The sequence below is a fragment of the Pelophylax lessonae genome (assembly GCF_965119305.1).
Source record: "Pelophylax lessonae genome assembly, chromosome: 11".
Classification (NCBI taxonomy): Eukaryota; Metazoa; Chordata; class Amphibia; order Anura; family Ranidae; genus Pelophylax; species Pelophylax lessonae.
Window position 1 is genome coordinate 57,305,272 of NC_138778.1, and position 26,015 is coordinate 57,331,286.

Sequence of the window (26,015 nt, forward strand, 5' to 3'; positions counted from 1 at the left end):
CTGTTTAAAAAAAAAAAAAAAAAATTGCCTGCAATAGTTTACTTCTGTACGGTACATGCGTATAAAGCAACATGGACTACTAGAAGAGAAATATTGCATGTCCTTACAGAACATTTTACTTGATCTGTTTGTCACAAAATCTGAGGTCAAACTTGGGTAAATTATTACGTTGGTGTGCAAGAGGCCATATACAAATGCAGCTTTTTTTATTTATTTTTTTTTTTTTAAATTGAGTCCTGCAATCCGCTTTAATGCTGGATTGAACGGTGACAACACTACTGCTGCACTAGTAGCCAGCCAGTGAAGATTGTCATCATTTTTTTTTTTTTTTTTTAACAGGAAGTCCAAGGACATATCACTTACTAATAGGTGTGTGTGTATCTATCCAGCTATTTAAAAAAAAAAAAATAATAAAAATTCTGTGTTTTTAAAGGATTACACTTAATTAGTCCGCCCTAAAACTAAAATCCCTGCATCTATAGACCTCCAATCTTAACACCAGCCTATCTTGCCCTGTAAGGAAGAAGTCCGTGTACATTCCTTTTTTGAAGGCGATCCTGTCTCCAGCGGCAAAAGCTCTGCAGAGGACACAGCCGACAACGGCTGTGAAATGAATGGGGAGTGACATCACCCATAGAGTTAATATGGGGCTTTCGATGTCATCTGCACCCACCTCCACAGCGATGCTGCAGCTGACAGCTCAGCATGGGATCGGGTCTGATTGGCTTAAAAAAAGGAATGTACTGTATACTGATTTTTATTTTCTTTACAGGGCTAGATAGGTTAGTGTTAGATTTGTGGAGGTCTATAGATGCAGAGATTTTTAGTGTTGGGGTGGAATTATACTTTAAATCAAATTTGGATTTTAATTCACTTTATACTCCAGCCTTGTTCAGGGCTGTCTTCTATACTTTTGGAAGTAAGTGATGGAAGAGATATTTGGGTGGCATAACACAACAGAAAATCTATATTGATAGTACAAAAGAAAAACCTTGACGTTCCCCCTTTGTTCTTCTGAACGATAAAATGTGATCTCTGCTATTGCCATTTATGATGACTTTAAATATTATTGGCAGCAAAATGCATTTAATGATTTTTACCTAAATTAACGTATTCTGGTACTAATGCTAATATGTTTTGTGTGGAACAGAAGTTGCTTTTTATATCCGCTCTCAACAAACCTGTGAGATTGGACCCTCCCTGTGTGAACAGTACAGCTTCCAGCAACTTCTTGAATGACCAATATGTGAGGAAGGCATTGCATATATCTCCTAATGTCAATAAGTGGGAGGTCTGCAGGTAAGAAGCCTTAGGACACGTGGAGTGTGTGTGTGTGTGTGTGTGTGTGTGTGTGTGTGTATGTATATATATATTCATCTCTCACCCACACATGCCGTATTAAGCTATATAATTTGATAGCGCAACTAGTGTAAGATGTAAGCAGACTGGTAATACTGATTTGAGATGCTTTATATGTGAACTATCTTGCCTATCAAAGAATCCTTCAATAATTCAAACCCCATTACAATGTCTTGTTCATTTACGATTCTCCACTGCAGTCAAAGCAATACAGCTTTTTTGAGATTAATTGGATAGTGAAGGAGCAGCAGAATACTTCTGAAGTCTCTGTGAGCTCTTCTCCATTTTAGGCTCTGTTTGTTGAATTTGCAGCACTGAATATGGCACTAAAGCCTGATTATCAGTATTGTCCTTTTTTCTTCTCTAAAATACTTTTCTTCAAAAGGGATTACAGAAAACGAATAAACTAATACAAAGACTTACAATGGCGCTGTTTTAAAACATTATGTAATTTCTAATGCAAAACTTGATTTGATAAGGGTCTTTATATCTGCCTACACTATGCTGTTGCAAAGCACTAGGTTCACTTTATTGCCCTACCCCCTGTACATCAGATCTAACTTTTGCATCCTTGCTGCTCTATTCATCTGTTCAGCCAGGTGCTCTGAACTCTTGCTTTCTCTATTCGGAGCATAGACAGAGCCTACTTGTGACACTGCTGGGCCAATCAGCAAACTCCATCACTGTCATATGAGAGAAAGGAGGGCTGAGTCTAATGTGCCTCCATACCTGGAATTATCCGGTATTTTCTTTGAATTGGGTGGCTGAATGGAACGCTGGGGAGTGAAGGAATAGTAAATGTATGCTTCTAGAGAAAGGGAAATTAAAGCATACCTGTTGCTTTGCATGGAGAAAGCGCATACTTGCTTTAAACCAAATTTATTTTTGTGGTAACTGCGGATAATTATACTCCTCCCAAATCATCCCATCTGATTGGTCCGAGCCAGGGGTTGTACAGCAGAGTCCCACCATAACGTATATGTAAAATTCAGGAGGGCTAACATGGAGGGTTCTAAAGCAGATGCTGACCATTTATATTGGGGGGGGGGGGGGGTCTCCAAACTGCAGCCCACAGGTCAGATGAGGGCCTTTGCTTGCATTTATCTGGCGCTTGGGGCACTATTCCTTTCACTGATGCCTGTGATGGGGAAAGGATTCTCCCACTAACACCACCAGTGATGGGGGAACTGATTCTCCCACTGACTTGACAAAGCTTGGTAAAGCGAAACATGTAGTTGCGGCGACCAGAAGCTATTAAAAGCTTACGTGACATCTCCACAATCCAGCCCGGCTTCCTGTCAACCTCCTCGACGTCACTTATGCGCCACTTCCGGTCCCTACGGAGGACCTGGCTACGGAGGTCGCATCGGCTCTGGTTCGGTGTAGCGGCCGCACACAGGACCGAATGAGCCTTCACCACCGTGGTGCTGAGGTATATCTTCCGGGATTACCTTCTTTCATCTTGGGTTACCCGATGCCATTGGATTCCCCTATTTACCATCAGGGATCTCTACAGCACCCCAAGGAGATCGGAAGCTCCAGGACTGGTTTGGAAGATCACTTATTTTTAATTTGACTTATGTTATTAAACTTTTATGGCTTATCTTGAGACTGTATTGGTCCATTACTTATATAGTGATTAACTATATGTGCACAATAGAGCGCCATCCTTCTTTTTTGTCTTAACTGTTTCTTAACACCATCCCGTGTTAAGGATTGGGCAGCCTAGGTGCAATTGATGAACATTTACCATAGCTCAATAACATCTGGGTTTATGATTTAGCAGGAATCTGCATCAGACTAGCGCTTGAACCTTCTTTGTGTTTTTTAAGCCTGTGGCTTTGTTTACTCCGACTGTCCACAGTCCACCCCCCTCTAAAATGTTAAAGGGCAGTAAACTGGTTCTCCTATTTTTAAAAATTTTGGAGACCCCTGAATTTATATGTTTAAAAAAAAAAAAGTCTAATTTGCATTGCTGATATTGCTATTTTCACCTTGACCTTTTTAAATGTAGTAGTTGGTAATGAAGGTACTTTCTTTTTGCTAAGCTGATTCATAAAATGGAAAGCTTCCTGTTGGTGGTTTAGCAGTGCTGACTTGATTTTGTTCAGAAGCGGGATGCAAAGTCCCCCGTCCCTCCCATTGAAGGAACACAGCATTGTATACTGTATGTAGCTGAGGCTTCATACAGCGCTGACATTCAAATTTTATGTTCCTGAAGGAAATGGTTAGTTTTGGATCCGCTTGGTCCAAACAAACTATTTAAATTTCACTAAAACATGAAGTTAGGCTTTAGTGCATTAGGGGCTGGTTAGGGCTCCATAGGAGCTGCTGATGCAGACCTCATTCTGAAAATACTAGATACCTGGTTGTGTCTGACTTGAGTACATCTAAGTTGGATACCTACAACAAGCATGCTTTACATGAGCGCCAGAACTACTTATTTCTATTAGTCAAAGCCATCACTAAGTGGCAGTCCCTTTTTTCTAAAGCTGAACTCAAGGCAAGCGGCTAAATACACTGATCCCACAGTACAGTGCAAGGCGCTTCTTGATGGGTAGTTGGTCCTTCTTTACATTATCAAATGCACTAGGAGCTGTGCACTTTAAGCCTCATGCACACTGCTTTCTTGTAAACGCTGTTTATCCTGACAGGAGAAAATCCGCATTATAAACTTACCTAAGCTGCATTTTTTTTTTTTTTTTCTAAACTATTTTAGATGTGTTTTAACAGAGTTGGGGCAATTATTTAGTTGGCCAGAATTTTAATTTGTTCTGCCCATTGAAGAAGAAAAAAAAAAAAAAAATGTAAATGCTGAACTGCTAAATGTGCCTAGCGTTTAGGCACATTTTTAACAGCGTTCATTTTTTTTTTTTTTTTTTTTTGTAAGAAATACTCACTCACCTATTTTCACTTCCTCCCTCTGTGGCCTCGGCCCGCGCCATCTCTTCCTGTTTGCAATGATTCCTGGGAGCTGAACGTCATCGCTCCCAGGAATCAATGCACCGGCCCCGCTCGTCACTTCCGGTGCGACGCCGCATTCCCTGCTAAACAGCTTCTGGGCATGCCCAGAAGCTGTGGAGGAATGCGGCGCCGCACCGGAAGTGACGAGAGGGGCCGGTGCAGGCGCATTCTGGGAGAAGAGGACGCAGAAGAAGATCGCGCAGGGCTCAGCTGCCCACAACAGAGATGGCAACGCTGGAGAAGAAATTTTATAAGTGAGTATTTCTTCTTGCAGGTAAGTGCCAACCGGGACAGATCAGAGGCTAGCCATTGTGGAATGTACTAGCCCTGACTGTCCCGAGGGTATGTTCACTGAAACGTTTCTCTGCCCGGAACTCCGCTTTAATGGCCAATATAAAAAAAAAAAAAAAAAAAAAAACTCCTAAACTCACAATGTGAACAGCAGCAGTGTGCATGAGGCGCAAGTGTGTAGCTGTAAAAGTTTTCCTAAAACTTTGAATAGTGAAAGTGCCTGGGTTTCAAGGGCTTCTGAGATTTCCTGCAGCAGTTTGGTCAACATTTGGTGCTGATCAATGGCAAGAACTTTCCAACCTACATTTGTTTAGGCAGTTTTGGTTGTCTGAGGATGGGCAGGACCAGTGTGTGTGAGACAACCGGTTCGATTATCAGTCCATTGGATTCAGTAGGAGGCAATCCCACTCTGTTGGGTGTTTTTTGTATTTATTCTATATTCTGGGGAATGCAACTGAAAGCGAGCTGGAAAGCAGAAGGTGGGAGCACCCAAAACTCCCACATAGACAGGAACAAGGTTGGGAATATGGGAAAATGTTTGCAATTTTTAGGCACTTGAGACCTAAAAGATGCTAGGCACTTACTCAAGCTACCAAACCCCTGTATTAATGAAAATCACACTTGGGTGGACTGAACCTATAATTGGTTACTTTACAATAATTTGGTGACTCCATTTTGCTTGTAGGTGCCCTTCAGTATAATAAGTCACTCATTTTTAAAATGCATACATTCCTTTGATACAATATATTTTTTATTTTATTTTCAGCTTTGATGTTTACCAAAACTATGGTCGGATATATGAGAGCATGAAGGAGCACTACTTGAAGCTGCTTGGCACTATGGTGAGACTTTCAGCCTTTTATATATTAGTCATTATCAACACATTTGTCATAAAGAACATACTGCTGAGCTTAACACTCATAAAACTTGTTGTTTTTAGAAATACCGAATCCTAGTTTACAATGGAGATGTAGACATGGCCTGCAACTTCTTGGGTGACCAGTGGTTTGTGGATTCCCTGCAACAGAAGGTAGATCCTGCTTTTTCTTTTACAGCTGATTTACAGGCAAATGGCAAAATGCATACATGAACAAACAGCCAAGAATTTGTGTTTTTCATCCATTCAGTCCTGAGAAACTACAGCTCTGCTGCACAGCCTGTTTAAAGGGCAGAATACCCGATATGTCGCTGTTGCAGTTACTTTCAGGCCTTGTCCCTTCCCCAGCCCTAGACTAGACAATGAAAAAAGAAGCCGCATACCAAGAGTTCATCTTTCTGTTACTTTGCTCTCTCCTCCCGTCAGCTTGTCTCTTGTTAGAACTTCTGCACTGAACAAATTGGTTATTGTGCTGTTTGTTTTTTTTTTCTCTCCCCTCTTCCATACCTGGAAGCCTTGTTCTGGTAAAGCAGCAGGCTGGGAAGCATCAAGAGATCATAAACGGGTATTTTAATTCTTCCAGGGTAGAATAGTGGCCTATCGGCACTTGTCTTGGATGGACAGGTGACTCTCACGGTATTGTGTGGTGGTTTTTTTTTTTTTTTTTTTCTCCTTCTGTTGGCAAATGGTTATGCCTGCCCAGCCCTGCTAAAATATCTAAGATCAGGTTGTTAGAGACGCACGGAAAAATCTTGGCCGCTGAAACATTTCGGCCTGAAAAAGTGTTATCGGCATTTTGCCGATAATGGTACCTCAAACGTATGCGATTTTACCCCCTCAAACGTACGCGATTTTGCGCCCATTTTATCACGCTTTTACTGTGCTTATGGTTTCTTTCATAGGTTATATGACCTCAAACGTAACTGGTGCGCTGCCGTTTTTTTGGCCAAGTGCAGCCTGCATTTCAGTTTTCGGCACCAACATTTCTATTCGGTGCACCTCCTAATATTTATAGTGTATTGTTTTTTATAAATTGTTGTTTTTTTCTGCTTGTTGATGATTTTCTGTATTTGCTTTGACGATCAGTTGCTGGTACAGCGCCGCCCGTGGCTTATCACTGATGGAGACCAGCAGCAAATTGGTGGATTTGTGAAGGAATTTTCCAACCTGACCTTCCTTACAATAAAGGTAAGAGTTATAGATCTGTTGCTACTTCTCTTCTTTCTAATAAGTTGCCCCCTAAAACAATCCATATCCTATGATGGGTGTAAAGCACTTCCTTCTTAAAACCAAATTGTATACATTGTCCCTTTCGTCACAACATTAAAAGATAAGTGGTTACTTCTCCATTTAAAGACAGAGAGCATAGCCATGCACACCGTTCTTTTATATCCCATTGGCTAACTATGCACTCGGACCCCTGAAGCACTGATACAGCCTGAATCAGTCAGTAGTTTTAGGTTTGTTGGCCTTTTGTCAGTAGATGTAAAAAGCAAAGCTTGTATGGAGGTAGGTTAACCTGTCTGTATATAGGAAAATATAAAAATGTCCTTAGAGTACAATAACATTTATACTCTACAGCAGGGGTACTCAAATGTAAACTTGAAAGGTCCACTTACCAATTTTCCATTCAGTCCGAGGTCCGGAAAAGTGACCGTTAAATTCCAAATGCAGAACGCCAACAAAAAAGGCATTCCCCAAAACTTGCCCCCATCCAATGCAGAGTGACCAGTGTGCTTGCCCCCATTAATGCAGAGTGACCAGTGTGGATTAGAGTGCCGCATGATTACAAAAAGCCAACTCATCAGCGGGGGCAGAATGGAGAGGATCGGAGTGGCTGTGTCTTATACTGGCAGCGCCGCATGATTACAAAAAGCCAAGTTCTTCTTACCTGGCGGAGAGACTGTCATACGAAGTCCTGCCTCCTGGACCGGCTCCTATGATGGATGTCAACAGTGTTCTGTGTGTCATAGGTAGGAGACGGGACTTCGTTTGACAGCCTCTCCACCGAGTAAGCAGAAGAACTGAGCTTTTTGTAATCATGCGGCACTGCCACTCCGATCCTCTCCATTCTGCCCCTCGCTGATGACGAAAGAATGAAGACCGCATCAGTGGTCCATATTTAAGCGCCTGTGGGTCCGGACGGGGCCCGGAGTAAGCCTATTGAGGACCCCCGGCTCTACAGTGCTTGAAGTGGAAAGCTTATTCACTGCTACCTGGCTGGTTATTATTCTAGAGTATAAAAGGCTTTGGATATAAAACCTCTTGCTGCTGAATAGACCGCTTGGTATTGTGAGCTCCAAAAGGATCAACAGACCAGTGTTTGTAACTGAAATGCATTGTCCACAGACATGGACCCATTGGGTCACTGCAAGACCCACACCCCCCCCCCCTTTTTTTTTTTTTTTTTTTTGAACCCCGGAATAATGCGAACATTTCTATGCACACAACAGCTAGTCGGCACTGCATGTGTCTCCAGTGCATGCAAGCAGGCATGCCTTGGCAGTAGCCCCATCCTCAAAGTTGAAGCAACACACCCAGAATCACTCACTCAAGCCTGGTACACATGGGCCGACTATTGTCCGGTTCAACAGAAACCAGCCAACATTCAGCCTGTGTACATCAGCCTGTCCGACAAACTGGCTGTTTGGCTTGCTTCTGTCAAATGGGCATGCTGGAAAACCTGCATCCAATCAACGCTGGCAGCCAACAGCTGCGATCGCTGACCAGTGTGTTCTGGTGGGGTGGCTGTCCCCCTGTCGGAACACAATAGCTCAGCAGGGAAATCGCTGTACTAACATTGCATAGTTAGTACAGCAATTTTGTCGTGTGTGTGTGTGATGTGGTGTGTGTGTGTTGTGTGTGGTTTTTTTTTTTTTTTTTTTTTTTTTTTTTTTTTCTTGCCCACTGGGTTGAACGGAAAAACACTTAGTGTGTACCAGTATTTATTTAAGGCATATGTGAACCCTTTTGAAGGAGCAAACAAGCTTCAGCACTGTTGGCAATAAAGTATTGCCTTTTCCAGGTGGCCTGGAATTTGTCCCATGACCAAAGGGTTTGGGAGGCTGCTGAAGGTGGTCTCCATTTGAAGTGATTGTGAAGTCTCATTTTATTATTATAATATACTTGCTTGCCCTGTGCAGTTGTTTTAGCACAGGGCAGCCCAGATCCTCCTCTCGGGTCCCTGGCTGGATCTCCTGGCCCCTCCCTCCTTTTGAGTGCAGCCTGCTATGGAGGCACCTGAGCCAAGCCGCAGCTCCGTTTATGCATCCAGACACGGAGCTGCAATTTGGCCCCGCTCCCTCTCTCTCATTAGGTAGTTTGACAGCAGGGGCAGCCAATGGCGCCGCTGCTGTGCCTCAGGCAATCGGGAGGGAGTTCCGACCGACGGCCAAATCATTAATGGACATCAATGGATTGGAAAGGGTGTTCAGGTAAGTGTGGGGGGGGGGCTGCGGCACACAGAAGGCATGTTTATCTTAATGCATAGAATGTTTTAAGATAACCTTCTGCTTTTACAACCACTTTAATTACGTGTGAAAAGGCATTGGCTACTCCTAATGAGTTAGGTGTCCTATTTAAGGGCATGTATACATAGCAGTCAGTAGCTTTGCAGGGATCTTTTTGCTAAACTGAGACATGAATAGTATTTCTGTTGATCAAACGAGGGGGGAAAACGAAAATCCACTTCACTCCATTTGCAGACCTGTGTGGCAGTGTCGCTTTAACACAGATCTGAAATAACCTCGTTGTGCTCATTGTAAAATGTTCCTGTCTGTGAAGGTTCCTATTTATTTAGATCCTTTGTTCCTTTATTTAGATCCTTTGTGTATCTTCTAATTACACTGACACTGTTCTCTTCTCACAGGGAGCTGGACATATGGTGCCAACTGACAAGCCCAGCCCTGCCTTTATCGTGTTCAGCCGCTACATCAACAACGAGCCTTTTTAAATCTGAATAGGACCTCTCCTTCTCTGCAATATTTATCATCTGAGTATCACCAACATCAGGACTGATATTGACTTTTATTTTAGTCTGCTCTAGTATACCAAGCACCAATCCGTGGGTCTGTTGTCTGATTTGTGTTCCTGTGCTGTTAATATACCTGTTTGTCGTTGTAATACTATGAAGGCTGACGCCTACATACAGGTCTCCCTGACCCTGCTAGTGATAAAAAAAAATATATATATATTTTTTTTAGGCTCGGTTCACACTATTGCGATGCGGGAAGGCTGCGAATTCGCAGCCTTTTCCCGCATCGCACACGCACCCCCGGCAGTTCACACTGCCATATGCGATACGCTGGGGGTGTCAATGTAATCTTAACGACACCCCCAGTTTGATCGCATATCGCAGTGTGAACCGATGTGCGATCCGATCCTGATGCGGCTGCAAAAATGCCTCCTGTGCGTGTTTGCACCGGGTGCTTTGCGAATTTAGCCATACAAACTGTATGGCTAAACTCGCACCGCACAGCTGATAGCATGTAATGTCGGAGCAGTGCGCTCCGACATTACATGCGAACCCGGCACTCGCATCAGTGTGAACCGGGTCTCAAGCTATTTGATTGTATGGGGATGGGTTTAATCCCTTTTAAGATTTTAATTGCATGTGTTTTCTGGGGAGATTCATGCTTTGTTCTAAATACTATTGCTGTTTGGGACAAAAGTTATACAAATCAAAAATTTTACAGTTATTACCAGAACAGGAGGTGAGGGGAAATCTTCCAGCGGTGACACTCGGCGTAGGATGTAATTGGAAATTTCTCTCAAATGTGCCCGAAAAAAAAAAAAAAAAAACCTGAAGTTTAATCATTCCTTTTCTCAAAACACAACTAGAGGTTTTGGATTGAGATGCACGTTCACCTTAGCAGAATTTATGTAATAATCTCAGGGTGTTTTCTAGATATAGCACTGTAGACTAACTTCTACTTCTGCTTTTTTTTTTTTTTCATATCTACTGTGGATCTTGTAAGAGCAGTTACAGCAGTTGGCCACTTCCTTTTTTGCCTTTTTGTCAGATGAGCTGCTAAGAAATGGAACGTATCATGTGACCTTGAAGTGTTGCCCATGTGTAATGTCAGTTAAATTAACCCTTTCAGGGGAAAATCCATGTGTAATGTCTGGAATTTCCCCTGAAAGGGTTAATTTAACTAACAACGATGCCCTGCAAGAGAAGAGGTATTTTACTTCTCTTCATTGGGCTGTTTCTCCTACCCTCCCCACTCTGTTCTGCAGTCTCCCGCAGGGTCTACTGTCGTAACCTGTTGCTCTGTATGCCTGTTTCATTTGCCGTGTGCTGGTACCACCTTCTGACCCCCTACATTACACCAAGACTCAGCAGTGACATAGGGGGGGTCAGAGGATGGAGCCCCAGCATGGCTTTGGGGGGGGGGGGGGGAGAAACATGGTTATCTGACATTCCCAAAAGTGTTGCATACTGACGGGAGGCTGCAGTGCCAGAACAGAGAAGGAGGTGGGACACATCTCTGCTGAAGAGTCAACTATATATCTCTTCTCTTGCAGGACACTGGGTTGATTTACTAAAACTGAGTGCAATATCTGATGCAGCTGTGCATCTTGGCCAAACACTGGTATGAACTATCAATGAAGTGGCTGTATAGAAGGGCAACTTTGGCATTAGTCCCAAATTGGCATGAAAAAAATGCAACACTGGCAAGAGGGTAGAGAAGGGACTTTAGGGGGGAGAGAGACTATCGCTAAACAGTTTTCTGGGCATCACTAAAGTCCCCCCTTCTCTCACCTTTTGCCCGTGTGGTATTTTGGTAGCCAAACGCCTTTTTAAATTCAGAGTGTTCAATTAAGCTTTGACTTAACTGGAAGCTGACTGGTTTCTTTGCAGACCTGCACCAGATTTTACACTCTCCAGCTTTAGTAAATCCACCTCACTATTTTTTTTTTTCTTACCTCCTATGACCAGGTTGCTTCTAAATGTGCACTTATTAATTTTCTTTTTTTGAAATTACTTGATCATGGCTGGCAAATTTAAATAAAGTTCTTTTTTTTTTTTTTTTGATTGTTTGCCTTTTTTTTTTTTTTATTGCATTTGTTATTTAAACTGCAACAGGAAAGACTGAATTGCTTGATAAGACAGAAAATCACTTTTTACTATTGGAGGGGAAAAAAATAAAACCATTAACATGTGACTGATAAAAAAGCTTCCCTATAAAAACTCAACTCAAGCTGCAGTCTTTGATATTATACAGAGATCAAGACAAGGTTGGTAATTTACATCTTTTTGAGTAATATGCTTTTCTTTTTTGTACATCCCAGGACATAGTATCGTCCTCTCCATCTCAATAGGGTTATGCTGCTATTTTTGGGTGACTGGACACCTCAAACGAAGATTGGAAGTCCCCCCCCCCCCCCCCTCCCATGCTTAATAACTCAACATTAAGAAAGGCTTCCATTTTTTTTTTTTTTTTTTTTTTTTTACAGCTTCAGCCATTCTTTTTTTACTTTTTTTTTTTTTTTTTTTTTTTTTTTTTTTCCTTCCATCTCAGCCAAGACTTGTTTCTCTTTGTGTCCTATGCCTTAGACACTGGGGAACACAACCCTTTACACCTTGGATGGGGTATGTGCTGTCACAAGGATTGCCACCTCCTCCCTTTAAACCAGGACACACGTGAATTGCACAGGATCTGTGGCTAATGTAATGCACGTAAGGTACTAAGCGAGTTTAATTACCTCAGCCACAGAACCTGTGTAATGTGACCTGGACTTTTCTATTACTGCATTTCATCAGTTTCCTTCTGTGCTTTCTGAAGGCCCCAGGAAGGGTTATGCACCTTCCATTGCTACGGTTTCTTGAGGGCCTTCGCTGCAAGTTTTACCAGATGGATGTTTCAACTGCTGAGGATGCTACCTTTTGGTTGGTGATGTGGGATTTCTAACCTGTTCTGGTTTAGTTGTTTGGGGCTTGTTGCTGTGTTGCCCTCCCCCCTCTTTAGTGCATAGGTACAATTCTAGCATTATGAAAATTCCCTCTGTCCTGGGATGTACTATTAAACACCAAAAAGTGTACAAAATGGATAAAAAGCAAACTGCATCGGTGTGAACCGAGCTTTAGGGGGAGATTTACTAAAACTGTTGCATGCAGAATCTGGTGCAGCTGTGCCTAGAGATCAATTATCGTTTTAATTTCAGCTTGTTCAATTAGGCTTTGACATGAAACATGGAAGTTGATTGGTTACTATGCACAGCTGCAAGATTTTGTGTGGCACAGTTTCACTAAATCTCCCCCTTATGCCCCGTACACACGTTCTGATAATCGTACGATAATCTGATCGTTAGTACACAGCTTTCGACAGCCGATCACGACCGTTGGTCCAACAAAATCCGAAGGGACAAACAGGAAAACCTCTGTCGTACGATAGCCCTGCGAACGACAATCGTTTCATCAGTACACTATGCGTCTGCTAAAAATCGATCAAAGACCGCGCATGATCAGAAACACTAAAATACCATGTAAAAAGCCTGGCTGCCATGGTTTTTGTTCTGCACCATCTGATACGTAGCTAAGCAACCAGGAGCTTTTCCCAAATCGCACGACAAAAATCATACGATTTTGTACGCATTGTTGAATTCGATGTTGGTATCGTGCAACAAAATGCGAACGATAAGTCGTCCGATTATCTGAACGTGTGTACAGGGCTTTAGGCTTCATGCGCACTGGATGCTCTCAAAACATTACTAAGCTGTAGAATTTTTCAGCCTTTTTTTTTTTTTTTTTTTGTTTCTCCAGCCAGAAAACACCCATGCCAATAACGGCTCATGTGTGCATGGACACATAGCATAACATGCTGGGGAGTTTGCTGGCTGCAGAAAAAAAAAGTCTGACACCAAAAAGAGCAGCTGTAAAAACATCCACTGTGCATGAGGCCTAATGTCGGGTAAAAGGATGCCTTTGTCGCACCCCATAGGGCAGCATGCTCCATCTTTGTTTACGGATTGCTCCCTGCATTCTGCGATCTTCAGAAGTAGTTGACAGCAGATGGGCTTCACTAAAGAGATGTATTTGTGATAATCAAACCCTACCCCATCCAAAAATGAAACAATTTTGCATCCAAATTGGGATAATACCTACTATATAATTTTTTTTTTTTTTTTTTTTTTAATTAGTTCTCAAGCAAGGCTTTAGTACTGTGTTGTACTCCAAGGAAAAGATATTTTTACAGGTAAACCAAAAAGACATTCTTTTGGTTTACCTGTAAAATCTTTCAAATCCGCCCATTCGTTGTATTAAAGAAAAAAAACAATTGCGGCAGAAACGCACTACATGCTTTTTCTGCAGCTTCTTGATTGGAGTCTTATTGCACCAAAAAACAGTATTGCTTTTCAAAAAGTTCCTGAACCAGAAAAAAAAAAATATAGATGTGAACGTGTAGTGCGTTTCTACAAAAAGCAATAAAATAATGCATGGGTGTGAACTGGGCCTAAATATCCTTGTTCTCCAAAAGTAATCCATATCCACTAACTGGCCATGTGTTTTTTTTTTTTTTAATTCCTTTTCTTGCTCCCACACCACCCTTTTCCTTCCTTGTAACATTTTTCTGAGCTTTTGACCCTCTGCTTCCCCCCCCCCCCCCCCTCAATTTCATTTTGGAATGAGCCGATGCTTGTTGTGGTCATGTGCACTGCTCAATGCGCACTACAAATCCTATAGTGTCTAGCTCATCTTGGGAGTGAGCAAGAGAGTAACTATGTTCCTTTGGGCCCATTAAGAGTGAACATGGCTATCCACCTAACAGGAAATTGGGTCACAACACAAAAAAAAATCGGCAATTTAAAGGTAACTGCGAACAAAAGACAGTACTTTTTGTGTTGAATTGCGTTTAAACTCTGGTCTATATTATATATATATATATATATATATATATATATATAAAAAAAAGTGTCCTATTAAAGCTGGCCATGCATAGATCAAAATGTGGCCAGTGTAGCAGGGCCTGGCTGAATTTTGATCCATGTATGGGCAGGCTGATTGAACCCAAATCAAGTGATTTTCCCCCCCGCCCTTTCTCTGTCCTCTTTCTTCCACCTACTGTATGGTGGCAGGAATTTTTTTTTTTTTATTAATTTATGGTTTGCCTTAGGATGCCAATGGGGGGGGGGGGGGGGGTGGGGTGTCACTAAGAGATGCATCCTGTTTGGGAATAAGGAGAGCCGCGAAACAGAATGCAACTGGGCCCCAGAGGTGGATTAATATAAAAGGAGGGACAGGGGCTCCGTAAGTACCCCATTAAAAAAAAAAAAAAAACAAAAAAAAACTTTAAAATGTTTTCTTTGCTTAAAAAAAAAAAAAGAGAACATTAATAGCCATTAGGTGGGCATAGGATAGGGATTCTACAAATTATTGTGCTCCTGTAGAGGTTGGGTGGTTTGGGGGAAACGATATGCCCTATACCCATAATGAGCCCGACCACCCTAAAAATGTCTAAATTATGCAATCCTAGCACACAGTCTGGTTATGCATGTTGAGCAGTATGTACAAAGAGGGATGGGTTGTTACAAAAAAACAAAACATTTATTAACCGCTTGAGCTCTAGAAGATTTACCCCTTTATGACCAGGGCATTTTTGCTTTTCAGCACTGCTTTGCTGTAACTGGCAATTGTGTGGTCATGAACCATTGTACCTGCATGAAATTTTATATACCTTTTTTTTTTTTTCCAATCAAATAAAGCTTTCTTTTGGGGGTATTTGTGATCACCAGTGAGTTTTTATTATTTAAACAACACTTTCTATTTTATGTTATAAAACATATCCCATAAAAAAAATCTGCTACATTTCTTTGATTTAAAAAAAAATACCAATAAGTGTATATTTGGATTGTGCGAAAGTTATAGCATGTGTATATATACTGGAGTGGTTTATTTATTTTTTTAAATACTAGTAATGGTGGTGATCAGCGACTTATAGTGGGAACTGACATCATGAGTGACATGACTACAGTGGTCAGTGTGAATAATGTACACGATCATTGTACTAATGACACTGGCTGGAAAGGGGTTAACATCTTGGGTGAACAAGGGGTTAAATTTGTGCCTAACTATGTAATGTGTGCTGCTTTTTTTTTTTTTACACTAAATATCTTTGTTTCTTATCCCTACTTTGCAGGGATAGGAAACAGAGGTATTGTTTGTTCTGTATAGAGTGAGCTCTTTGTTTATCAACACAGGGCTCTGGGCTGTGATTGGACACAGCTGATCAGTAGGTCCCGGTCATGAACCATTGTCCAGGACGTGATGACTAATTCCCACTGTGTTCATTCACAGCAGAGCGAGCGTGCAGGGGTGTGCACGTGTCCTGAACCCTGTACGGAAGCTACCTCATACAGGTTATGCTATGGTGCTTGTATGAGCCGCCCTGCTGAAGTATATGTACTGCAGCAGGTACGCAAAAGGTTTTAAATAACACATTTATTATGCGTTTATTAAATGAATTGCAGATGAACAGAAAATTTACATAACAAATGTTCAGCTGCAATTGTGTCTTCTGCACACTCAGGAGCCTTGTTGCTCATCCTGCTCACGGTATCGATGAGCTTCAGTGCAATTTCTGAATGCTGTTCTGAGTGTATACAGGGTCATGTGCCCCAAACTCACACTTTGTGCACTCAGGGCATATGCAGCCGTATACAACCACTTTGTGACAGTATTCACCGTCACTGGAATTTAAAGACAGATAAGTAATGGTTTGGATTGCTTCATATTTGTCAGCAATATCTCCATATAGAAATATTAAGATTTTATTCCCTGTACAGTATGAGGTCCCTGACCAGGAAGTACAACTCCTAAAATGGTCACTCTAGGAAGTTCAATGTGGAGAGTGACTGGCTAACAATGTTGCTTTTGCCTGAGGTGGCTATCCATTCACCTATTGTCGGGTGTGCTAATGAACTCGCCTGTTGTCTGCTAAGGGATGTATTGACACTCAGAGTAATGTGTATTGGGGGCTTGTTATGGAACCATTGTCCTGTGTCTGGCTGTTGTGTGCATTGATTGCCCCCCCCCGGGGGCTTCTGTCTCATTACACATAACAGTCCTTCTGGTCAAGCTATAGGACCAATCCCTGCTGACTCATTTTCAAGTCTTCATTTGAATGGCTAAGGAGGACCTGAAGGGGAACTACAGGTACTTTACAATTGACCAATAAGAAAGCGGTTGTTGGGGGCGGGATGTTCCAAATTCTGTATATAAGTCTTGTTCAATAAAGTTGTTCTAGAGTTCCTTCAACCTCCAATCTAGAGTTCTGTCTCTTATTGCTATGGTCTTCCATACTACCTTAGAGAATCACTGAGCTCTTGTAAGAGCTTGTTCTGCTGCACTCTCTGGGGAAAGAGGTTCACCCATAGGAACCTGTAGCCTTGTCGGAGGTCCAGGGTGGGTATGAGGCTGCAAGACCCTAACCAAGCTGCGGTGGTTCGTGGGGTCTGAAGTGGTTACAGTGTCTGGTGGAGTGCTTGGAGCCCCTCGGGAAGCACTAGGAGCATCTGTCAATGGAGGTACCCAGTCCGGGCTGTCCTGTTCCGTTACACACTTGTTGTATACAACGCATTGCTTTTGACAGGCTAAAGGCAACAGGTTGTACACTGCACCTGTGCTTCGTGGGGGCCAAAAAAAACACAATTTTTCCTCTTTACACAAGAACATTTTGGCTCCTCAAGGAGAAATGATCTGAGGATCATAAAGCTTGTTTGTATTTCCCAGACAAAGTTCTCCTACGTTTAAATGTACATTCGTTAAATTGGCTTCAGAATATCTAATCTGCCCCTGGATGCAGAATTCTACTTTTTCTAAACATAGTCTGAATTTTATCATTGAAAATCTTTATATGCATTTAGAAATGTCTCTTAAACACACATATGTCACTGCATGAGGCCTAGTGTTAGATACTGTAAAAAAAATATTGACACAGAAAATGTTAAAGCGTAACTTTATTTTTGTTTTTGAGAACAAAAACATTCCCCTCTGGGTTATCCATGTACATTACAAGGATTTTAACAAACTTTGTTGCAGATTCCTACCTTTTTGTTGAGGCCTGTACGATAGGGATCGATCGATATTGTTTTTTCGTTGCCGTTGCATATTTTGAACATTTAAAGTTTTGCAAAATAAACACATCTGTTACTGACCATGTTAATGTTCATCCTGTGGTGGGTATCTGGCCGTCCGATTTGTTTAATTAGTACAGTTTTCGTCAAAAAATAAATCATAAGAGCAAGACTAGGCATTCTCAGAAACTAAAGATTACATATAAAACAATTCGACACATGACATCACTTCTGAAGTTGAACTCTGTCGTACGAGAATTTTCGCATGAAAGTAACCACTTCACTTTACATATGAGACTAACATGCAACAAAAAAACGGAAGAAAATTTGTCTGATAATCTGTTCATGTGTACGAGGCTTAAGTCTGTAGAAATCATTGTTACTCTGTGCTGAGTGGGTCTAATGGGAGTGGTTTCATAATTATCTATCAGCTGTGGAAGCTGTAGGGCTCTAATGAGGTAATCTGCTGGGCCTGCATCCCTTTAGACATGTTCCTCTTGGGAGTATCTCACCAAAAATGAATTTTTTGTTGCAGGGGATGCCAGAAATCTGACTTTTATGTTAGGCAGACTTCTGGGAAAATCAGTTAGCCAATCACACAAGCAGGAAATTGTTTCTGGGGTGTGGTCAGTATTCATTCTGTGTACAGAACAGCTCCAGGTAGCCATATTGCATTGCATTTTCAGAAAATTACAGAGCTGCAGATTGAAAATGAAAGGTAATTTTTAATAACATTCAATTACAATATGATTTGTGTTGCAATTGTATACGCTATATTGTTTTTCTTTATTTAATATCCCCCCCCCCCCCCCCCCCACACGAAAGTGTAGTTACCCTTTAAAGCGGTGTTCCAGTGGTTTTTGTGTTTATTAAAAGTCAGCAGCTACAAAAAATGTAGCTGCTGACTTTTAATAAACACACACTCCCCTATCCCATGATCCAGCGATGCAGCTGCCCGAACCCTAGATTCTCTCCCTCGGCTAGCCCCGGCGCCAGCATCACAAGTGTGGGCTTCACAGCCAGTTGTTCACTGCGCCTCCTCAATGGCCAGGCAATCTTCTGGGACCTGTGACGTGTCCCAGAAGATTGCAGGGGGGAAAGGGGGAGAGGAGAACCTCCGCTTGAGTCGCCTAGGGAGCCCGAGCAGAAGTGGGAGCTGAGTACCTGTCAAAACAAGGTACTCGCTCCCCCCCCCCCCCCCCCAAAAAAAATGACCTACCAAATGTGGCATGTAAGGGGGTGAAGAGACCTTAAAGCAGAACTTCTGCTTAAAAAGCGTCTAGCATGCGTTCCACGGAGGACAGGAAGTGACGTTGTGACGAGACCAACCTCGCCACATTGCATTGGAGGAGCCTGGTTGCCCGCCTGCTGCCTTTGGACTATGGACCAGGTTTTAAAAGACTTTGGCTCCATGGCGATTAAACTGTATTCGTGGGGTCTGAGTGCCATTCACCTAATAATGTGCATTCAGACATGAGCTATCTGGGGATATGTGACATGTCTATGTTTAGTGTATAAAAAGTAACTTTATATATTTTAAAGCAGAATACTGTATTTGGGTCCCCATGCGTGTAATGGAGTCTCGCTGTGAAAACTAGTTCTAGCTGCAGAGAGAGAGGGGGGGGATTGTTTCCAGCAGCCCCCTCCTGAGGAATGTCTACTGATTAACTGAGACTATTGATAAACATGTTAATGAGCTCACCTGGCTGTCTACTAAGGGAGGAAGCCAGGATGCATTGTGGGGATGTTTTGCTTCTGGGAGTCTGTAATGTGATACATGTCTGTTTGTGTTAGTGTTCCATTTGGTTCCCTATGGGAGTGTCCACCAGGTGGGAGACCTGTATAAATACGGGGGCAGGTAGCCCTCAATAAACATACCACTGCTTGACCTTCCACACGGAGCTTTGTCTCGTTCTTGGGGGGATTCACTGTATGCTGTTGGAGACCGATTGCTAGGAATGTAAGCTGATGTATGCTTCTCTTGTTCGTCTGCTAGCAGCTATTCGTGAGGTTCCAGGTTGGAGTGCTATATTGTATCCAGTTCGGGAGTGTGATCTCCTGCAAGTAGCTGTGCCTGCTCTCTCAGAAAGGGGCATATCGCCTAAACGGATTTTAACCCCTTGTCTGCTGAAACGGTCCGTTACATTTGGTGGCAAGCGGCGTGATCGTTCCTACAGCCAGAAGGACAGCTACAGGAGACACCATTGCTCTGGATTTTACAATTGAGGTCAACGCATGTCCCAGTACAGCGACCCTGACAGCACCAGCATGGAACCAGCAGTGGAGTTCGATGAGGGTGCCATGGATGACCGAGATGCAGTCCGTAAAGGCATCTGGTACCAGGCACTGGGCATTGTGGAGTACCAGCGGGGTGAGAGACTCCCCAAGGAAGACCAGCGGTTGCAGAAGCGTGTAGCCCTGCGGATGCCCTTCCTGGGGGAGCAGCCCCGGGAGGAATGGGTAAAAGAATTGGAGCTCCGGGTATGGCAGGAGATGTGGCTGGAGGATGCCTACCAGGCGCTGTGGTGGTGTGTTGCACAGTACCTGCCCTGGACAGCCGAGCATGACAAGCCAGAGGGAGAGGAGTTTGATGGTCCTGGCTTGTTATGGGAGTCTTTTTCAGAGCTGGAATTTGGGAGCCCTACACAAGCCCGGTTCAATGATCTCTTGGAGTGGAGGGAGAGCAGGTATGACTGGGACAACGCTCACAAAATTGAGCAAGACCTGGTCCACCTGGTGACCCGGGAGATGGAGCTAGAACAGGGCTACCAGCAGCTGTTCCAATACTATGAGAAGGCTCAGCAGGAGAGCAGCAGGACAGACCCAGAGCCAGACCCATTCAGAGGGGATGACATGGTAAAGTTTTACTGGGAAGAACCCCAGGTGGCCGGTAGAGATGGGACCGAGGTCTCTCCACCGGTCCTGTAGGGAATTGGGAGCCCAGTCTCCATTCCCCAGCGGCAGTGTAAAGTGCAGGGAGAGGAGAGCAGCGTCCTCCCTCCCCAGCGGCTGGCTGAGTTACAGGGGGCAGAGGTAGTTGTTCCTGCCCCCCAGCAGCAGAGTGATATGCCAGGAAGGCAGTGTGAAGTGCAGGGAGAGGAGAGCAGTGTCCTCCCTCCCCAGCAGCAGCATGATTTGTTGGGAATTGGGAGCCCAGTCTCCATCCCACAGCAGCAGAGTGTCCTGCAGGAAACAGAGAGCCTAGTCTTCTTTCCCCAGCAACAGGACACTGTATTGGGAGCAGAGACAGACGGTCTCCCTCCCCAGGGGCTGGAAGTATATTTGGGAGAGGAGCTTGTTACCCCCTCTCCCCATGGACAGTTTGATTTGTTGGGAATTGGGAGCCCAGTCTCCATCCCACAGCAGCAGCTTAACGTACCAGGGGGAGACAGTAAGCCCCCCAACAGTGCAGATGGGACTGTGGTCTCTGCACTCACAGCACAGGGGGTAGGGACAGTCGGTCCTGACCCCCAGCAACAGGGCTGTTTAGCCAAAGGGAAGACAGTCGGTCTTCCCCCACAGCAGCATGGTGGTGTATCTAAAGGGGAGACAGGCGGTCTCCCCCTCCAACAACCCGTCTCCAACCAGGCTACTTCTGTGGTAGCGCTGGCACCAGGACAGAGTACCGCTGGTCTCTGCCCACTCAGCAACCCACCAAGGCAGCCTACCAGTCCCCTACACAGCCGTGGTGAGGCACCTGGACATGGACAAGTTTTTCCTCTACCCAGGTGTAGTGACCATTTATTGTGGGTGGGCTGTACTGTTTTTTCTGCTTTGTGGGTGGGCTGCTGGACTAACGAGGGCACTGACCGGCAGGAGGTCAGGTACCCTGTTAGTCTTTTTGGAAAGGGGGAGAGATGTGACGAGACCAACCTCGCCACATTGCATTGGAGGAGCCTGGTTGCCCGCCTGCTGCCTTTGGACTATGGACCAGGTTTTAAAAGACTTTGGCTCCATGGCGATTAAACTGTATTCGTGGGGTCTGAGTGCCATTCACCTAATAATGTGCATTCAGACATGAGCTATCTGGGGATATGTGACATGTCTATGTTTAGTGTATAAAAAGTAACTTTATATATTTTAAAGCAGAATACTGTATTTGGGTCCCCATGCGTGTAATGGAGTCTCGCTGTGAAAACTAGTTCTAGCTGCAGAGAGAGAGGGGGGGGGATTGTTTCCAGCAGCCCCCTCCTGAGGAATGTCTACTGATTAACTGAGACTATTGATAAACATGTTAATGAGCTCACCTGGCTGTCTACTAAGGGAGGAAGCCAGGATGCATTGTGGGGATGTTTTGCTTCTGGGAGTCTGTAATGTGATACATGTCTGTTTGTGTTACAGTGTTCCATTTGGTTCCCTATGGGAGTGTCCACCAGGTGGGAGACCTGTATAAATACGGGGGCAGGTAGCTCTCAATAAACATACCACTGCTTGACCTTCCACACGGAGCTTTGTCTCGTTCTTGGGGGGATTCACTGTATGCTGTTGGAGACCGATTGCTAGGAATGTAAGCGGATGTATGCTTCTCTTGTTCGTCTGCTAGCAGCTATTCGTGAGGTTCCAGGTTGGAGTGCTATATTGTATCCAGTTCGGGAGTGTGATCTCCTGCAAGTAGCTGTGCCTGCTCTCTCAGAAAGGGGCATATCGCCTAAACGGATTTTAACCCCTTGTCTGCTGAAACGGTCCGTTACAGACGTCAATGGTTCGGCGTAACCGGAAATACATCAACGTGTTTCACCCCACCTTCTAGGGCATCATCAAAGGACATGACCTTTGATGATGCCCTGGAAGGTGGGGCGAAACGCATTGACATGATTCCATTTACGCCAAACCATTGAAGACACTGTTCAGAAGCTGATTCTGCAAGTATTTTCTGTGAGTATCTTTTGATATGCGCAATAAAACTTTTTAAGTGGACTTCACTTTGTTGGCTGTCTACTTCTTTTGAGCCCCAAAGACCCTTTGCAAGGTACTTTTTTGTCTTCAATCACTTTTACACACTTTGTGGACATTTTTGAGCACTTTTAGCACTTCTATGAGTATTTATCTTACGTCCTCTGACAGATGCAGCCACTTCATAGTTTCACAAATGGGTAATGCGCCCTCTACAGGAGTAGGCTAGGCAGTGAAACTTCATAGGAAAACTTTTCACTAGACACACCTTTAGGGGCTGTCCCTTCAGACACATCGTGCTCACTAATCAGTTTTTTGCTGCCTAGCTTAGGAGTAGGACCTAGGTTTCCCTGCTGGGACTCCTGTCTCAGTTTTTATTTTCTTTGAGAAATGTTTATTTTATTTTTTCTTTACTATTGCTAGCTAGTGTCAGGGGATCCTCCTGATGAACTACAAGCGACAGCCGGGCTGGGGTTTCGCACTGGATAATCTAGATCCTTATGGTCTCCCAGCCTGGCCAACGAGCATGTGCAGGTTATGGTCCGCCCAGGCCTTGCCACAATGGTGTCCTGATGGATGGGGACGAGCCTGCGAAGAGCACCTTCACCAGGACGCATCAACCTGGAACGCCCTGAGTTGCAGCGTACCCCTCTTGGCTGGCAGCACCCCCACTCAGGGTGGGAGGCGAGCTGTATAGGAGCGGAGCCCCACGGTCCATGGTATGGTGAGTGATGCTACGCCCCCTGTGTCCCTAGGACAGTCATCTGTTGGGGTGATGTAGGCCCACTCCTAGGGATGTCAGAGCTTCGGTCTCTGTGAGGTCCCCCTGGCCTGTCAGGAAAGGTCCTGCTCCCACTGGGGGCGCTATAGCGGCGTGTAACGCCTGGGAGGGGTGTATGTCTGGTACCTTGTCCTGGGGGGTTCCCTGTGGTGGATTCCCGCGGTGGCCATGTTCCCTGGGCTCCTGATCACTGGTGCCATTTTTGGCCGCCATTTTAGGTGTGGGCAGCCAGGCTGCATCAGTGTAAGGGCAGCAGCCATTTTCTTGCCTTACTGAGTGTTTTGGCGCCGTTTTCAGGGGCCATCTTGCATGTGGGAAGGCCGCGCTGTATGGGCGGCACCCATTTTCCCTTGTGCTTTTCCTATACTTTATTATTATGGCACCATGTTTTTGTGGCTCAGAGGGACTTTGGCCTCTAGTGATGTTTGATCACTTCCTCCCAGTCAGTTTCACTTTCTGCAGACAGCGTGGAGAGCGGTGGCAGATTGTTTTCTCTGGCACAGTAAGGGGGTCTTTAGTCCTTTTTGGGCACTATCCAGACACATTTGGCTTCCATCAGTTTGCCTGCTAGCTAAAGGGGGACTCCAGCAGTAGCGCTGTTTAGTGGTGTAGACTGCAATCGCGGATTTAAAGGGCCGGTGTACCTTTTTTTTTTTTTTTTTCTTCTTTTTTTTTTTTTCTTGTGACTTCACCAACATGGAGTCCCAGAGTCGATTTCCCTACTGATCTTGTTTGTGCATCTGGGTCATCCGCATTGCCTTCCCTAGCCTCTCTGTCTGCAGCCATAGAAACTTTGGGTCCAAAGTAGATCTTGTTATGTCACAAGTTGCTGTTCAAAAAAGCAGATGCCCTCTCAGTCTTCTGATTCTGAGCCTGATGTGGTTGCCACGAACACTGCCCTCCCTGAGGGGTCCCTGTCCTCACACTCGGACTGTGAGGAGGATAAGTCCTCCTCCGCTACAGCGCGGGAACGCGCTCTGGTGGAAGCACTGGTCCGCTCAGTCAGGGAGACTTTGCAAATCGATGATGAGCCCACACAGTCAGGAAAGTGGGTTGTCTTCGGCTCCTGCAAAGCCCAGAAGTCGGGCCAGGTTTTCCCCTGCCCCGAGGAGTTTCACAAAATTGCGAACAAGCAATGGCGGTGCATTAAGCACGTGCTGCCGTGGCCCAAGCGTTTCCAGCGCCATTATCCCTTTGCAGTCTCAGTTTCCAATTTCTGGATGGTGTAACCTAAGGTGGACCAAAGTGTTTCACGGTTGAATAAATCCACAGTGGTGCCCGTGGAGGACTCCCCGGTGTTAAAGGACCCAGAGGACAGGCGCATGGAATGCCTTTCCCGGCACCTGCACTTGGTGGCGGGCTCACTTCTCAAGCCTGTGTTCGCCTCCGTGTTGGTTTCTCAGACGGTCATGGAATGGATTAAGGTGCTTAAGAGCAACCTGCTGGTGGAGTCGGTTCCCCCGACTCTCATTGAGCTCACGGATCAAATGGCCCAGGCCATGGTGTATCTATGTGACACGGCTCTGGACGAGGCTCCACTGGTCGCAAGATTGTCTGCGGTGGGGATTGCCTTGCGCCGCATGGTATGGCTGAAGAGCTGGTCGGTGGACCAAGCTTCCAAGAAAACCGTGGCTGATCTCCCCTTTTTGGGGGAACGCCTTTTTGGTGACTCCGTGGATGAGATGATCAGTTGTCTCATTGGGGGTAAGAGTACTCTTCTCCCCTAGTCCGCGAAGGGTAAGGCACCCCGAGGTAAGTGGGGCCCCTCCAAGGGGGCTTTTTCGTGCCTCAGGGGCACAGGAGAAAGATAAACTGTTCAAAGCCTCCGGCAGTACCAAGAAGGCTTGGTCAGGTAAGCCCAAGGCGGGTCAGTCCGGTGCTACAGCCAAGTCTTTCTCCACATGAAGGGACGTCCTCACCTGGTTCAGGGGTGGGGGGGACATCTGCATTATTTTCAGGAACCCTGGACGTCTCTGATTCAAGACAAATGGGTTCACAAACTGATTCATACAGGGTACAAGATCGAGTTTCGGTCTCACCCAGCAGACAGGTTCTTTCCATCAAATCTCCAACTGTCCCCAGATCGTTTAATGGATCTCAAGGGGGCAGTGTGATATCTTCTCGCCCTCAGTTGTCCCTGAGGGTGAGATCAGGTCCCTCAGGGACAACTATCTCTCCTCCCTGCGGACATGCATGAGGTCCCTGGGGCTGATGGTGTTGGCCTTCGAGGCAATCCCGTTTGCCCAGTTTCACACAAGGACTCTACAAGCAGAGATTTTTGTCAAATGGAACAAGGACCCATGGTCCTTGAACCGGATGATTTGTTTGAGCCGTCTCATGAGGTCAGGGCTTTCGTGGTGGCTTCTGTCGCCCGCTCTTAGCCAGGTCAAATCTTTTCTGCCGCTGTTGTGGACGGTGATCAACATGGATGCCAGCCTCATGGGCTGGGGTGGAGTACTGGACACTCTTTGTGACCAAGGAACGTGGTCGACGGAGGACTCTTCCTTGCCGATAAATGTCCTGGAGTCCAGGGCGATCAAGCTCTGCCTGTTCCATTGGGCGCCTCGGTTGCACGGTCACCCGGTTCGGGTTCAAACCGACAATGCCACGGCTGTGGCTTACATCAATCACCAAGGGGTACCAGGAGTGCCCGGGTGGCCGAGATCCTGACTTGGGTCGAGGCGCATGTTCCAGCTCTCTCCACTTTACATTCCGGGAGTGGAGAACTGGCAGATGGACTACCTAAGTCTTCAGTCCTTGGATCAGGGGGAATGG

At 44.9% G+C, this 26,015-nt stretch overlaps 1 protein-coding gene across 1 annotated transcript in view; it reads left to right on the plus strand.

Annotated features, from left to right (window-relative positions):
* The window catches only part of CTSA (cathepsin A), a 29,531-nt gene extending 19,875 nt beyond the window's left edge, over positions 1 to 9,656 (plus strand). The window contains exons 10-14 of the mRNA XM_082272066.1: positions 1,151 to 1,299; positions 5,381 to 5,456; positions 5,555 to 5,644; positions 6,578 to 6,679; positions 9,360 to 9,656. Of these exons, the coding sequence (XP_082128192.1) occupies positions 1,151 to 1,299; positions 5,381 to 5,456; positions 5,555 to 5,644; positions 6,578 to 6,679; positions 9,360 to 9,443 (501 nt within the window). The 3' untranslated portion in view covers positions 9,444 to 9,656. The remainder of the gene's footprint in view (positions 1 to 1,150; positions 1,300 to 5,380; positions 5,457 to 5,554; positions 5,645 to 6,577; positions 6,680 to 9,359) is intronic.
* Positions 9,657 to 26,015: the final 16,359 nt, after the last annotated feature.